Below are 15654 nucleotides of genomic sequence, written 5' to 3'. Positions count from 1 at the left end.
TACATTGTTGGATATTGCATGTAAAAATGTATTATAGAAATACTCTTACAAGTAAAAGTCAAACATCTACATTTTTACTTCAGTAAAAGTACAAAAGTCCCATCAATATATCTTTATACCAATATATAAGACCATTTAAATGCTGAAGCAGGGTGAAGGTGGTTTAACTACTTATATATACTATATACCACTATGTAGTTTACCTTCAGGATGGGTTGGGAACTTCACCTCAGGAATCAACAAAGCTTTATCGATAACATTATTATTCCTAGATTATATTTAGTATTAGGCCTATTAATGAAAATTTGCAAAATAACAAGTAACTAGTGGAGTAGAAGCATAAAGCACAGTAAAAATACTCGAGTGTTTGTTAATATTTAACTTAATAAAGACAACTAAAGCTTGTTTGGTTGCAAAGTCAAATTGTGCCAAAATCTTAAGGATTACAACTTTAAAGCCTGATTCAGTCAGGGTTTTTAACTCATCCCAAAGGTGCTGGTCAGAGTTGAGGTCAGGGCTCTTTGCAGGCCAGTCAAGTGTTTCCACACCAAACTGGGGAAACCATTTCTTTATGGAGTTGGCTTTGTGCCCAGGGGTGTTGATATACTGAAACAGAAAAGGGCCTTCTATCCGGATGTCGTGTCTGGTCTAATTCCACCTATGTCTGTAATTCAGTACTGCCTCTTATTCAACATTTCTGTCACTGACCTTGAAGGAGAAGTGAAATATGTTCCTGGGGTTGAACCATCCATGTTCTACACATTTTATTGCTTTGTTTCTTTGACATGAGATGCAACCCCTCTTTGTCCTGACCTTCTGTAACCACCAAGTAGACCAGTCATGAAGTCAAGGCTGACTTTTTCCTCGGCTCCCTGTGGGCAGAACCACACCGTATATTTGACCTTGTTAGTCGTGTACTCATATCGGAGAGGAGGTTCCTTTCTCCTTCTACTCCCCCCGATGACCGCTGATGTGATTTGAAAGACTATGACAGGTCACGGTAACCCTGAGCTTCTTCTGTGCAGGGCTGATAAGCTTCAGCTGTATCACGCAAACAAAGGAAAGAAAACCAGACTGTAATCTGTCCTGTGCCATTCATTTACAGGCCCTGTCAAGCAAACGCTGCCCTGATATCTGTGATTGTAATCTCTGAGCAATGCTTCCTCTGTGATGCCAGTGTTATTGAGCATGCCCATGAGGAGGAATATTGACATATCAACACATTTAATATGGAACAGTACAAAACAGGTACAGGTACAATAAGTCAGATCCTCATATAGTGAAGCATTTTCCAAAGTGAACTTTCCAGACACATTTATTGGGCTGATAACATTACTCAAACACAGTGTATGACCATTGTAAACAATAAAACAGAAAAAAAAGGCATCAGCTCAGACTGAGAACTGTTCCAGACTTCAAAGTGTGCCAAGCTTTTTAAAATTCTCAACTTTTTGTCTTTTTTCTTTTTTTTTTTTTTAAATCATCTTAATATATCTTTTGAATGTTAATTCATTACTTTTCTTTAAATATTCATTTTTCTGCAGTATTGATAATTATAATATGTACAAACGAGGCCAAGACACTGGTTGCTCTGAGGCCTTAAGAAAGCCTGTAAATATCTGCTCATCTCCCATGACATGACTAGTTTTGGAAAATGACAAGGTAAGGCTGTGCTCCCTCCTTCATGGTTTTTGCTGATTGCATGCCTTGTTTTGTGACTGTAATGAAATGTCCTTGTGAGTGCTGTTCACCACTTTGCCTTGACCAGAGGGATGGGGGTCAGTGACTTAGTCCCACTTACAATTTTATGTACAAAGGCTTTAAAGTCCCAACGTTTTCCTACTTGGCTGGGAGGCTATCAAATAAATGCTTCCACGTTATTTTTTTTCATTTGTTTCCAAGTGTCTTTTTTTTTTTTTGGTATTTTCCCAAAAAAAGTATTGGTATCAAAATGTCCATGTAGATATAGTTGTACAGTGGGGGGAAAGGGCTTGTTTGCATGTGGTAGATCGAGGGTTCAAACTGTTCTCAATGTATGAAAAGAATCTCTTTGCTCGCAACGCAAAGTTCCTTAATTCGTATGTCCGGTGTTGTTCGTCTTTGTACAATGCCATGAAATAATCTTAGATGAGATGCAGCCCTAAGCCCGGTTTCACATCTCTCCCGCCTCCCTTCGTCCCGCTCTCCATCTCTGACACTCATCTCCATGCTCATCCAAGGGAGGCTACTTTAGCAACCACTCGTTCACTGGAAGAGAGGAGAAGGACAGGAGTGAGAATACTGATTTATATATGCGGCACTCTCCACAGTTCAACTATTCTCTGGCATTACTCACCCTCCCACCCTCCCCCAACGCCATATTTCATCTTTAGTGATAAAATACAATTTAAAAGGAATGGCACTCGAGTGAATGGAGTGAATGTGCCTGGGTGTGCGGCGGTAGGTGGGTGGGGGAGAGGGCTGAATTGGTGCCATTATGTTTGAGTGGCAGCCTTGACAGAAAATTATACCCAAAACGAGGAGGTGCCAAGAACAAGAGTAAACACTGTAATTTGATTTAAATAAAAAGGTGCCATGTTGTTATGCGAGAGAAGGAATTTGTTGGAGTGTGTTATCATAATCATATTTCCTTTCATCAGATGTTGAAAATAAAAAAAAACCCTAAATCTTCCTGATTTCCCATTCAGCTACCCTGATGATCACCTCCCTGGGGAGGGGAGTAGTGTGTCTTGTTGCTCCTGCTCTAAAGGTTGACCTTACACAAATCACCAAGGAGCAGTATTTTCCCTTTTAATGATACCCCCCCCTCCACCTCTCCAATTTATCTTGAAGGTTTTCAAATCTCTGAACAATTAAATAAGCAGGTCTGCTTTTGTGTGTTTTTGCGTTTTTGCTCTCTGCGGGTCTCGGTGGGTTGAAATCTCCTCACAGCTGCTGCTCAGAATAACAATTTCATCTTCTTTTTTTTTTTAACAGGGAAGGGGGGGACGACTAGAGCAGAACAGAGAGAGAATGAGAGAGATATGCAGGCAGAAAGACAATCATGGTGTGTGTCGGCCACAGTACAGTAAATCCCGAGCAAAAAGAAATATAGCAGGCACTGGGGCTAACTCTTGTCTTTAATGTATTTATGCTTCAGAAGTGAAATTCAACATTGCATGCAGCGGCTGGCCAGGTATACTGTCTGAAACAGAGTGGAGAAGATGACAGACTGTAGCGACACCTCCCAGGTGTTCTGATTGTCCAGCCATCTTACTTTCTAATGCCCGTTTTTTTCCCCCTCCTCTCTTCTTCTCAGCACATCAATCTACACTCTACATTTTATCAGCCATGAGCTGAGTCCCAGCTCAGTGCTCAAATTTGATATTGCGTTTATTAATTATAATGGCGATAGTAGATCAAGAAATAATCTTCTGAAATTTATATGGATGTCGTATCTAAAACAAATTACTTCAGGGGCATTTGGGAGCTGATATTCCCCCTGAATCTGAGAGTAACAATTTATCATGCTCACCCAAAAATTATATCTTGTCAGTTGCTTGTCAGAAGTTCACTAAATGTAAGTAGTTTTGAATGCAGAAGGATATTAGCTGCAGGGACTGCTCAGTAAATCAATACCTCCAAAGAGAATTAAAGTGAGACCTTCTCCTGAAGTGCATTTTAAATTTTTATTCTGGTTTATTACAGCTTGGGTCTTATTTATGTAGTATTGTCCAATATTCTATGGGCACTGTTGGTAATTAGAAGGGCACCATGAGAGCTTAGAGGCTAATGATCCACTCTCCTGATAGTGGTTTTCATATAATAAATGTCTGATGTACATTTTGTCTGGAATCACACATAATCACTGCTGGAAGTTGCCATATTGCTGGACTTATTTTTCTGATTCCTTTGTTCTTTTTGTCACTGATGCCACTCCCTCTCTTCATTCACTGGACCACCACTGCTATCTTGAGCCAGGAGGGGCCAACCCCCAACTGAATATTCGTCCTGGAATGTGAAAAATAAATTGTGTATCTATCCCGTGACTTGGATCTGAACCAAAATTTATTGGACTGTTTCTTGGCTCATGTAAAGTGCTATACAAACTAAAGCGGTTCAGATAACCTGGCTAAAGTGCTGGCTTCTTTACAGCTGTCCTGATCAACGTTTTCATTCCAAACTGCTGCTTTGTCTTACCCAAGATGTAATACGCCAGAATTTTCCCTTAGAGCAAAACTCTGTGACAACTTTGTGACAATATGGTGTTAAAACACCAATAAAAACACAGATGAATCTGCAATTCAAGCTATAACTCTTATCTGATACATATATGAATATGAAAATAAAAAAGATCATTTCTACCTCGGTACTGGAGCTTTTGAGCCCGGTTGTTGGGGCAGTCTTTTCCCTGCATGCTGAAGTTGATATTGGTGCGGATGCAGCGGTTGTTCAGAGGCTGGACCGGGCGAACGTTGTCGCTCATGCTCAGGAAGATCTGAGATGGCTGGTTCTGGCTCAGCAGCCGCAAGGAGTGCATCTTGAATGAAGACAGAGGCACGGAGAGAGAAGAGAAGAGAAGAGAAGAGAAGAGAAGAGAAGAGAAGAGAAGAGAAGAGAAAAAGTTGGCCAAAGCATAATGGAAATGTGAGCCAGGCATTTTGATCCACTGCATTATTTTCCAGGCAGGGCTGTATGGAGGATTAGACAAAGGAAGAACTGAGAAAGTTTTAGAGTAAAAGCCTCGGTGCCTGGCTGACATGTTTCAGAACAATAGATAGAGAGAAAATCTTCAGCTGAGACAGACAATCCCCAGTGAGTTTTGGGAATTGTGTTTCAGGTCTTGCTTGGCGGCTGAGGCTCACCTGCATGCGTGTGAGGTACACTGGCTTGTTCATCAGGATCCATGTGGCTGTCTCAAAGCATGGAGGGATGGTCATTGATCCATCATATGTGATAAAACTACTTGTCTCTGGGTAAATCTCCTCTATGTTCAGGCCAGTCAGGAGATATGCATCATCTGTAGAAAAAAAAGCAGAAAAAAACAAGAGGGTTTTATTAATGTTTCACAGCACAGACATAATCACCAAGTCCAAGTCAAGTCTCGAGTTAAAAAGTCCGAACTGGTGTCCCCATCACTGATGTTTCAGCAGAGGATGCTGTAATGTAGGCACAAAAATTGCCTAAAGAGGTAAAAATTAGGCTTGTTTTAACATTATTTCATAAATGCTGTCTCTAAATCTCTTGTGCCCACTCAGATTTCCCTGGGGACAAATTTTGCAGCGACAAAATCAGCAGAGTTTAGAAAAGCGATATACATAGCCACAATAGGACTTTTACAATTGAAATCTTAACTCAACATCCAGCTACACGTATGCATTCAGGAGTGTTGTGCATCAGATCACACAGTAGATAACTACGGTGAATACCTGATTTTTCATTCCATGTTGGGAATTACTCCTTCTTTCTTTTTTTGCTTGTTTGTTTACAAATTTGTACACTCCAATAAAGTCATTTCAGACATTCCCAGAGATGATCTCGTTGCTAACTCTCATCACAGGCTGGATCAGGTCACCAAATCTGTAGAAGCTGTGAGTTTACTGAACAGATCCTTGTCTTAGTGGGCAGATGAGGATCTGTTTGCCCCCCCCCCCCCCCCCCCCCTCCTTTACTCATCGAGGACTGAGCTCAAAATTTTCTCACTTCTTATTTCACATATCATTTACTGTACTGTGAATGACAGCCTGTTGGTGTTGCAGCACAAAAAAACAAAAGTTCTTTTATTCAAACTGTCTACACTGTCAGGATGCTAATTAGACAGAATGCAGCTCTCTCTTTTGTCCTCTTCACACTGCAGTAGCACAGTCTCAATAACTTGTCATCTTCTGGGCCACTGTTGGTAAATGGACTGCCTGTTGTGATGAGGTCACTGTGCTTGGCCAGGTTTAATGCTAATTCAGCTGTGCTTTGCATTAGTATTAATGCATCTTGTAAAGAGTGTGAATCAAAAAAAATAAATATTTCGAACAAAAGACAACATGATAGGCTTAATCTGAGCAAATCCCCATAAAAAGCTTCTGTATTAGCTTGTATCTTTCCACTTCCAACATGAGCATGTGAAGAGAAGCTCTGCTGCATGTCTTTGATCATGTGATTGAAATAAATAATTCTCTTTAGATGGTGCTTATGTGTCTTTGTGTTTGCATGTGAGTATAGACCTGAAGTATGGACCTGAGCTCCATAAGCATGTAGGAGTGTTGTATGTACTGTGAATGCATGTGTGTGTGAGACATCATGTGTGAGGTGCATCTGAGGGAGTCTTGACAGCCGTCAGAATCCATGCTCTTCCTCAGCTCATCCAGTTGGACCTGTAGGAACCCCCACCTCCTCGCCCCTAGCCTGCAGGCTGATGCTTCACCTGGTACCTCTGAGACTCCTCCCAGCCACAAGGGGTCAATGCGTTTATCCAGCCACTCTCGGCTCCCCCTCCCATTAAACCAATTATTTGTGTCTTTTTTCACGATAGCCCCGGGCGATCTCTGTGCCGATGCTGCGCTTCCAGTATGGCAGCCTGGTAGAGAAAAACCTCTGGAGAGCAGCTGTCGACTGCTGCCTAACATGCTGCCTTATCAACAGCCTCCTCCAGCTATCAGGAATTCCCATCACCGTCCCCGTCCTGCAGCATCCCTCTAATACCACTTTGGAGTGAAGCAATGATGATTTAAAAGATCAAAAAAAGGAAAGAACTCATTGGAAAAAAAAACAATTTGATCATTGAACAAATGACTGAGCACTCTGAACAGCAATTGCTAGGTTGTAGCTTTCTAGCTTTTAATATGGCTGGCCTATCAAGCTATGTTGAAGATGTCTTGGGCTGTAGAAAGAGAAACAAATAAGCATGTTTACATGTATATGAACATAGTAAATATACTATATATGCAAAGATGGGATTGCTTTTTTAGTATAGTCTTACTGGGGCTCAAGTCTTGGGCCTACCAGGGGCCTCACAAGCAGTTTCAAATTTCTTTTAAATATGTATATTATTATATATATTTGCATCGCTGCCATGAACAACATTGAGCCAGGGAAGTTGGAGCACTGGAGAGTATAACAAAATATATCAAGATCTAACCATTTGTAAAATCAGAAGTGGGTAGGAGACCCCTCTGCTGCTGTGAAGGAAGGCAGAAGAAGACAGTGTGCTGAGGAGAAGTAGAGCAGGCAGCGAAAACATGCCAAAAGGAGATTATCTGTCAAAAATGAATTGCAGCGCATTTTAAAGATACTTAATACATGAAAATGACTGGGTATAATGTAGGGCACAGAACTGGTAAAACAATGGAAGATAATCTGTATAATATATAGTGTATACCCCATTCATAAATCATGTTTAATACAGGGAGAACCCAGAGCCTAAAGTAATGTCAAGGAGCTTATGGCTAACATTAGCTTAATTAGCTAGCTCATAAAATCTTCCCGTGACGAATAAAGGACCCATTGTTAAAAATATTACTGATGAATTTCAAGTGGTAAATCAGTCACTAACAGCACAGTTGCCCTGCGGAAAGGAAAATTTAACAGGTCTACCAACAGTAACTAAAGAAGGAAGGGAACAGATGTTTAGACATTTAGATTAGTGCGCAACAAAACTCACTTTTATATGTTATTCTTGTGATGGTGTCTCTGTTCAGCATTCGATTCAGGAACGAGTTTGACGTCTCAGCAATCTGCATTAAAAGAGAGACAGAGAAGGTAAGAAAGGTGAGGTTAAATTTGAAAAAAAAAAAAAAAGACTGATCATTTAATTCAATTGAGAGCCCATCTAAAATGAAACTAAATTTAATCTACTGAGGTCAGTACTTTAGAGGATAAAGCAAGTGCATTGTTTAATCTATCACCTTTAATGCCCATGTAATGTCAAAACCCACTGATGTATTTCACACAGTGAGAAGCGCCTACACTCTCTTGTACTGCTGCTTTGCCTTCTGGAAAACAAAGGCTCCCACTGTTTTCAGGAAACCATTAAAAACAGCTCACACACACACACACTGCTGCCATGGCAAAAACATAATCCATCTTTTTAAATAGAAAATACATTGTGATATTGTTTTAATACAACTTTAGAATGGATCAAAACAAGTTTTCTTCTTTCAGAGATGAATGTCACGAGATTGTGTGTGTCCTATCTGCACGTTATCTTCCACTCGAGAAGAAGAAAAATGCAACAGTAACGCAACAGTCATATAAAAAGTGAACAAATAACCGCGAATTAAAGTCGTGTTAAAGGAAGAAGTATTTGGGGAAATACAGCCATTCCTTTTCTTTTTTCAAGTTCTTCTTTCATACTGTGTGTTAGCTGGTGCCAGTGCATGATTAGCCTGCACATAATATCACAAATGGCCACGTATATATTTTGCTTTGTGTATGGCCTATGTTTGAACTTCAGACAGAATCAGTCTAGCTGTTGTGCCTCCTTCCAGTGTGCTTTGGGTACATACATGATGGTGGTATTGATCTGGGTGATCATTCACCATTATCATTTATTCACTTTCAGTGCAAAAATATTGTGCCTCTATGAACAATTGAAGTAGATTGTTCTCAAGCCCCTGAATGCCCATCTTAAACAATTTCCTATGATACTACAAATCTGACCGCACTATTTTTTTGCTAATAAACTTTGTTTGATTTTCTTTGAAGTTTTATTTCCTCCAGAAAACTACCCCAGTGATACCAGTCCACACACCAATCCCTGATTCTTTCCTGGGGTCCATCAGTCCAATGTTTTCCCTTACAGATACCAGCTGCTTTCTCTCTTCCCTCTTTCACATTGTCATTGTTGTTACACTGCTGTTGTAGCCCAGCTGTTCCTGCCTGTTCTGAAACGTTACCTATACCGAAAACCCACTGCCTGTGTATGACCTGCCCCCTGTGAAACTGCCCCTTTGGACTGCTTTCATGATGCTGTTCTGTGAACCTGTTTTTCGACTTGCTCTGCTGCTGTGTCTGCATTTGGGTTCTTTTCCTTGCCGTCAAGATACTGAATCTATGTTTTTTTTTTAAATTTTCTATTCATTCAACCCTTTCACCCAGAAATAACATTGACGTTTTTCTAATTTTCAAACACAGTTTGTATGACATGGAGATGTTTCCTTGCCTGTTCATCAGCAACATTTTTTTGTGTCAAAGAAGTGCTTCATTACTGTGAATGGTTGCCCAATGAACCACAGTAATGATGTTGAATTTCTTGACCGTTACATGTTATTTATATTCTTGATTTGCATTTTATCAGAGATTTTTCATACATTTTGCATGCATGCATTACACACAAAAATATATTGTGATGATCTGAAACACATTGTCAAGTCCTACAAGTAAGTGTTGGTGTTAATTGATGAGGAGTAAATAACTAAACTGTTACACCACACTAACAGCCATCTGGCTCACTGATGTACAAATGGTTTTCTGCCTGCTTGAAACCAGTTGCTCAACATTTTATAATTTCCTATACAGTGGTTGCTTGAAAAAACAGCAGATAAGCATTAAGATGACATTTCTTTCCAACAGCTGTTACAAAGCATACAGCTACAGCAAGTGAGCAGCGAAATGGTGAAAAGAGGGGTGGTCATAATGGAAGACGCATAACAGGAAAATAACATCTGCTGTGCTCTCCAATGTAATTGGCTGGAGGATTATTGTGTGGATTTTCCATTAGTTGCCCTGGATACACATTCTGCTAATGACAGGCAGCATTGTTATATCCCTAAGGTTTTAATAAATCTACTTGAAGCAGATCAGCTGTACTGAGTCACAAAATTAAGTTGGACCAATGAAATCAACCCTGGATCAGCTGAGTGATGTCACTGACATTAGACAAAGTGGTGAGTTGTAGAATGGTCAATGTGGACGTAAGTCCTACGACACAGGGCTAGTTAAAGAGCCCAGCCATATTCTCCAGGCATCAAATACAGACTTTATGGTATGCACCAGGCTTTAATGTTCTTCCAGTGCGAGCTCAATCATGTCCATATCAGATGATCAGAGCAAAACACTCCAAAGACAGGTGGAGTCACACACATGACTTTCACCAAGTCTGTGTTTGCTTCCCATGCAGTTTTTGTGCCTCAGCTTAAACAAAGTGGTGTTTTATGTTAAGCATGTTGGTCACAGATGTCAAAGGGTACACTGCACATTAACTACCACCAAAAGCTGTGGAGCCATTTTTTAATTCCTCACTCCACTGCTTGTCTGCTTGGCTGGCTCCATTGTATAAGTAGTGTAGAGAAGCTCCACGCTCTGACATGCTTGCTAATAGCTGAGGGAAGCACCTCACACATCATGTCCACACCCATGCCCTTCTTTGACTCCTCTCTGCCCTCCTCTCCACTCCATCTATTGCTCACTTATGCTAGTTGGTCTTTACAGCTTTAATTGTCAAGATGTCTTTGGGCAAAGTGATTAAAAAGAGATGTGCTTGTCCTCCCCTTCCTCTCACTGCTCCGCAACCTAAATTACTTAGTCTTTGACCTGTTCCCTGTGCTCTCCAGTCAGGCATTATGCCTTTACCAGCCACTAACGCAGCTCACTGCTTTTCCTACTTTCTTACTCTCTCATTTTAATCGTTTTCCTGGAAATGCACCTGAGGGGATACAGCCAACCTGTCTCTTCTATTCCAGGAATGTCTGCACAAGGTGTGCAAGAAGGGTACACACTTAGCACCATATGGCTGACTGTCGATAAGACATAAGAAAAGCACAAGGTACATTGTGAGGATTTACATTTTTTTTTTTTTTTTTTTACTGTTACATCAATCTACAATCAATTGAGTAAAATAGCCTTGCAGTCATTGTAAAAGTCTGCCCTATTGTGTCTCTGTTTGGTTTCCACCAAGGTAGCCACATAGCTGCAGTCACCCACTGCTGTCCTTAATGGTGCTTCACGACTCCATCCCTACAATGGGGGCCCTTCCTGGCATTCTGAGTCACAGTGATAGGATCGGAAATCTCAAAAAGCCTTGGAATGCATGAGTCACTGAAAAGCGAGAAATTCAAGCTTCTGCTCTGAGAAAAATGTGGTTAATTATCACCTGTCTGCTCAGTGCTACTACTGAAGAGTCTGACCTGGTGATGCTTAAAACAGTGGGAGAGGAGAGACATTAACAGGTAACCAGTCGGAATGCAGTTGGGTGGGTGTGTCAGTGGGTGTCAGGTAAGTTCATGTGTGTGAGGGTGACTTTTTAAGCTCTTTGGATATTAAAAAAACCTTTTTTTTTCCGTATATGGGCATTAACAAAATTGTCTTCACTGGACAACACTGCTTTAGTACTGCTGCAATATGTTGTAAAGAATATCATGCTAGAGTATTTATCCATAGCCTAATAAAAAAGGTTCAATATAACACTGGGAAAGGGTTTTGGGACCATTTTTGGTATTTTTTTCACATGACTATTAGTACTACTATTATTAAACCAGAAAGGGCAGAATCAGTCACTACTGGTTGTTGGCAAGAGTTGGAAGAAACATTTTCTCCTTGTGTCTGCTGATTACATTAGGGGCAGTTAAACAAAAGTGCAGTCTTATCTTGCTGAAATTGGAAACCAATAACTAAAGCTTTACAAAATAGACTTTTTTCTTTTTCTCCATATCCTACAACTGTACAAAAATGCAGCCACCTTGCACTAACAATGTCATTTGGAGCCAGTGAGCAGTGGTGTAGTGGTGGCCCATACGTTAGCCTGGCTCAATCACTCACCTGTCAATAATGATGTTTAGCCCCCTAAGCTAATTAAAACTTATAAGAAAAATTAACACTTTGGGAATAAACTTTCTTTACTTCGAGATTTTAGTTTTGCCCCCGTGACCCTGACGGATAAGCGGTATAGAAAATGGATGGATGGATGGATTTTAGTTTTGCTCTTGACACATCTGTTAACATGAAGGGGGGGATCAACGTGTTCTGGCTTTACTTTTGGGTAGCTGCCATGTAGTATATTTTTACATACAGCCAATGGTACAATATTATGACAATACTGTATAGAACACAAACCACCAATAATCCCTACTGTAGCAAAGTTGCAAAGCAGCTTTTGTGTGTGCCTCTGGTTTTTGACATGGAAGTCTTTTTCATTTTCTGATTAGGTAATGTTGGGTAACTGGTACTTGGAGATCTTCCACGGCTAAGATGGACGTAAAGCTTTACTAATTGAATTATTGGTACAAAATACTGTATTGAAAAATAAGATAATGAGTCTGAGCACAGGAAAACATAAGCAACGAAATGAACTATGATTTCTGATGTGCTTTTCACAAGAGGCATCCAATTACTGAGTTTCAAATTCTGTTGCTGCTAAAAAGGAGTGGGAGTTTAAGATTACATTTCTTAGGAAGTTGTGTTTTGAATTTTCTCTGACATCGTGGTGCCTTTTGTGTTTCTGTATTGAAGAACGTTGATGCCATCAGCAAAAGAAAACTTCAGTAAAAGACCACTTTGAAACATGAATTTATACTGGAAAATGTCCTCCCTCTGTAAGTTGCAAAGTGGAAGATTCCACTGGAATCTCAAACTTTTTTCTTTTTTTTTTAAATATAAATTTGTATTTGAAAGTTTTCCTTTTACAGTATGTTCTTCAACATAGAAACACAAGATTATCTTGCTTTATAACCATTTGCATGTTAAAAATGTATTTTTAGCTACGTATGTTTTGTTATGGCTCTACAGAACTACAGTATCGAATAGTTATGGCTCCTGTAGCTACAAGATGTTAGAAGATTCTACATCTGAGCTCCAGCAAATTGTAAATGCTTTTTGTGTTGAGCTGGGAACAATTCACCACTGTGAAATGTGAAAGTGGCGTAATTTAAACCACTGATTATCAAGTTTCAACAAATCTGAAGCTAATGTTTAGGTTGCATAAGGTGCATAAGGTGTACACTCAGCGTTACTTCCTAGTTGTTGAAAGTTCTGGAATTCTCTCCTTAAATTTGCAGGCTTCTTTAGCCATTTATTCAGATTCAACTGGGTGAGTTTAATGTCCTTGGGAGTGTGCTAGGTGTCATAAAATAAATGGGACTTAGATTTCTGAATTCTCCTAACTTTACTACTCTATTTTTTAGAACCTTTAAGATGCAAATAACAGATTTCTAAACAGGGCCATTTCCTCTGGCTGGGGTATATGCTAATCACACCTGCTGCACTCCACTTCCAGCTCCTCTCTCATCTGTCCTCCAGCACACTCTCCCCTCCTAGTTGGAAGGGGGAGTCGAGGAGTGTTGACCTAGGTCAGTGTCTCCTCTGTCTCTTCAAGACTAAATGATGGTCCCATTGACATTGGGGAGCTAATTAGGAGTTAGCAGCTGAAATTTTCAGGCTTGGTGCGCACATTGCTAAGGACGTTGGCTGCCTCTTTGATCTCTGAGCCTCTCATTCAAGATGGAGACCTCTCATACACAACAAAGAGGCAGGGGAGTACTGCCACCACTGCTGACACAAAGCCAAGAAGCACAGTGCTTTGCTCTGTAGGATAATTGGATTGCTAATTGTGAGTTGTGAATTCTTGAGTTGAACATTTAAAAGATTTCAAGCAAAGACACAGAGGGAGCAGGAGAGTCGAGGGTTGAGAGCACCGAGAACACCGTGCTGAAGGATAACTAAGCTTCTGACAAATTTCTATTGCAACAATGTTGATAGCAGAGATACAAACACAGAAAATAATCCTATTCAGTGTCTTAAAGGTACATGAAATCAGAGAGCTGACAAAGCAGAATGCATTTAAGTTTTACAGGGCCATCAACTGACGCTGACACATTTGTGAAGTGAGAATCATCCAAAATTGAATTGTCTGATTCATTATTGTACAATAAAAAGCAAGCTAATCTTACCCTATGCGAACTGATCTCAGTTCACGCAGGCACCATTCACACCTTATTTGGAGGCATTAATACTAATCTGTGTGGACAGTGGGAGGAAAGCCTGCAGACAGCAGAGTTTTTTATTTTGTTTTTTCCCTAAACTTGATATGCAGATAATTAATCAACTAGACTACTCTCCATGCTGAAGAAAATGTCTGCATCTGATGAGTCAAGGATCTCTTTTATTATGATTCATACGTTTCTCCAAAAGGTGCTGAAGAAAGCACCGTCACTTTATTGAGTCTTAAGCTCATATGAACCATTTTCCAGTGTTGCCCTCTCACACATATAGCACACAACAGGATACTGTCTATGTCAGATACATTGTCACCTCGGTTTGCTTTAGGTGTGGGGTGACACCTGGACAGAGCATACAGGACCAGGGCGACTCATTAATGATGACTGTTTCTGTGTTGATATCAATACCACACGTATTTGGATGTATCCAAAATATCAATAAAAAAGCGAAAAGCAATAAGAAAAATAAAAGCAAGCAATATACAGGCAAGCGGAAAAGCATGAAACAGCTACACTGCATTTTATTCAATGTTATTAACACACCCACTCGCTCGCTGTGAACAGCTAATTTATACATTTTCGTTCACACCTACAGCTCCAGGCAATGACCAAAAAAGTTCAGGGTAGGGAGTAAGTTAAACCCAGATGCTATTTAGGAAGGATGGAGATTAAGAAGAGAAAACTACACTGTTGTCAGCACTGCTACTTGGAATCACTTGAGTGAACACTTGGTGCACCTTTAACTGATTCTTGTCTGTACTGAACATGAGTTACAGTCCTGTTCTGTTTTGAACTACATGTTCCATCTGTGTATTGTGTACTATAGCTGTCTTGTAATGTTTAAGCACTAATTAAAGCAGATCAGGTTCCTTGTACAGCCACTGTAGCTGTGGACTCGCATTCAGTGTCTATAGAGGAATGTAGAAAACCCCTGTCAAATGCAATGATGAGTCCTGTGTTGGATTTCCAAGCTTTGACGTAGCGGCTGCTGGATAATCACAAGTCAAAAAAAAAAAAGAAAGAAAAAAGAAAAAAAAGATATGGACAGTTATTAAACACATGTATAAGACTTACCTTCATGAATATGGACACTATGACCAGTCCATTGGGGCTTTTAGCAGCTTCTGTATAATTTGTGTACAGCTCATGGTTGTAGTGGATCAGCTGAACCTGTAACATACAGAGAGGATGAACACAGTTACTGAAAAAAAAAATCATACTCTGATATTGTGATAGAGAGACATTGTTGATCTCCAGGATGAGTACAATGGTGGAAACCTTGAGTTTAGAATGCTTCTAGGGCATCGATATCTCCGTTGCTGAGTCCTTCATTCACTTAAATCCTTCCTCCGTGCTACATCGTGTCAGATGATTTAAAAGGGAAAATCAATACGGATCAAATCCCTCCTGTGGGCTCACTGAGACATTCAATGTAACGTTAGGTGTTCGGAACATTTTTATACTCAGTGTAGATGTGGACTGAAGTAATAAGAGGGCCATAAAAGGAGGAGTTTTCTGTCATCATTTGATCCAAGGCCAGCCTGCTCTCACAGGCTGAGGTGAGAGCAGCTAAACCATCTCCCAGCATGAGGTTAATGTTTCTCTGACACAGATGCTTTATCCACTGCAGCTGTTCAATATTCCTGTTTTTTAATGGTGTTTGGTGGGCAGGAGGCACCGTACAACTTCCAACTCGTAAAAGCGAAAACTGCTGAAAGAAGAGCCCACAGTTTTAAAATCTGTTCTGACAAAA

The 15654-nt window shown here is 40.2% G+C and overlaps 1 protein-coding gene across 1 annotated transcript in view; it reads right to left on the bottom strand.

Moving 5' to 3' along the window:
- Positions 1–802: 802 nt before the first annotated feature.
- ca10a (carbonic anhydrase Xa) overlaps positions 803–15654 on the bottom strand; it is a 211992-nt gene continuing 197140 nt past the window's right edge. The window contains exons 5-9 of the mRNA XM_046376937.1: positions 14976–15071; positions 7634–7706; positions 4845–4999; positions 4345–4519; positions 803–2247 (exon numbers count right to left, since the gene is read on the bottom strand). Coding sequence (XP_046232893.1) covers positions 2225–2247; positions 4345–4519; positions 4845–4999; positions 7634–7706; positions 14976–15071 — 522 coding nt within the window. The 3' untranslated portion in view covers positions 803–2224. The remainder of the gene's footprint in view (positions 2248–4344; positions 4520–4844; positions 5000–7633; positions 7707–14975; positions 15072–15654) is intronic.

The sequence above is a fragment of the Scatophagus argus genome, chromosome 21, assembly GCF_020382885.2.
Source record: "Scatophagus argus isolate fScaArg1 chromosome 21, fScaArg1.pri, whole genome shotgun sequence".
NCBI classification, from domain to species: domain Eukaryota; kingdom Metazoa; phylum Chordata; class Actinopteri; family Scatophagidae; genus Scatophagus; species Scatophagus argus.
Note: the sequence above shows the minus strand (reverse complement) of the source record. Positions and strands in the feature narration are given on the sequence as shown.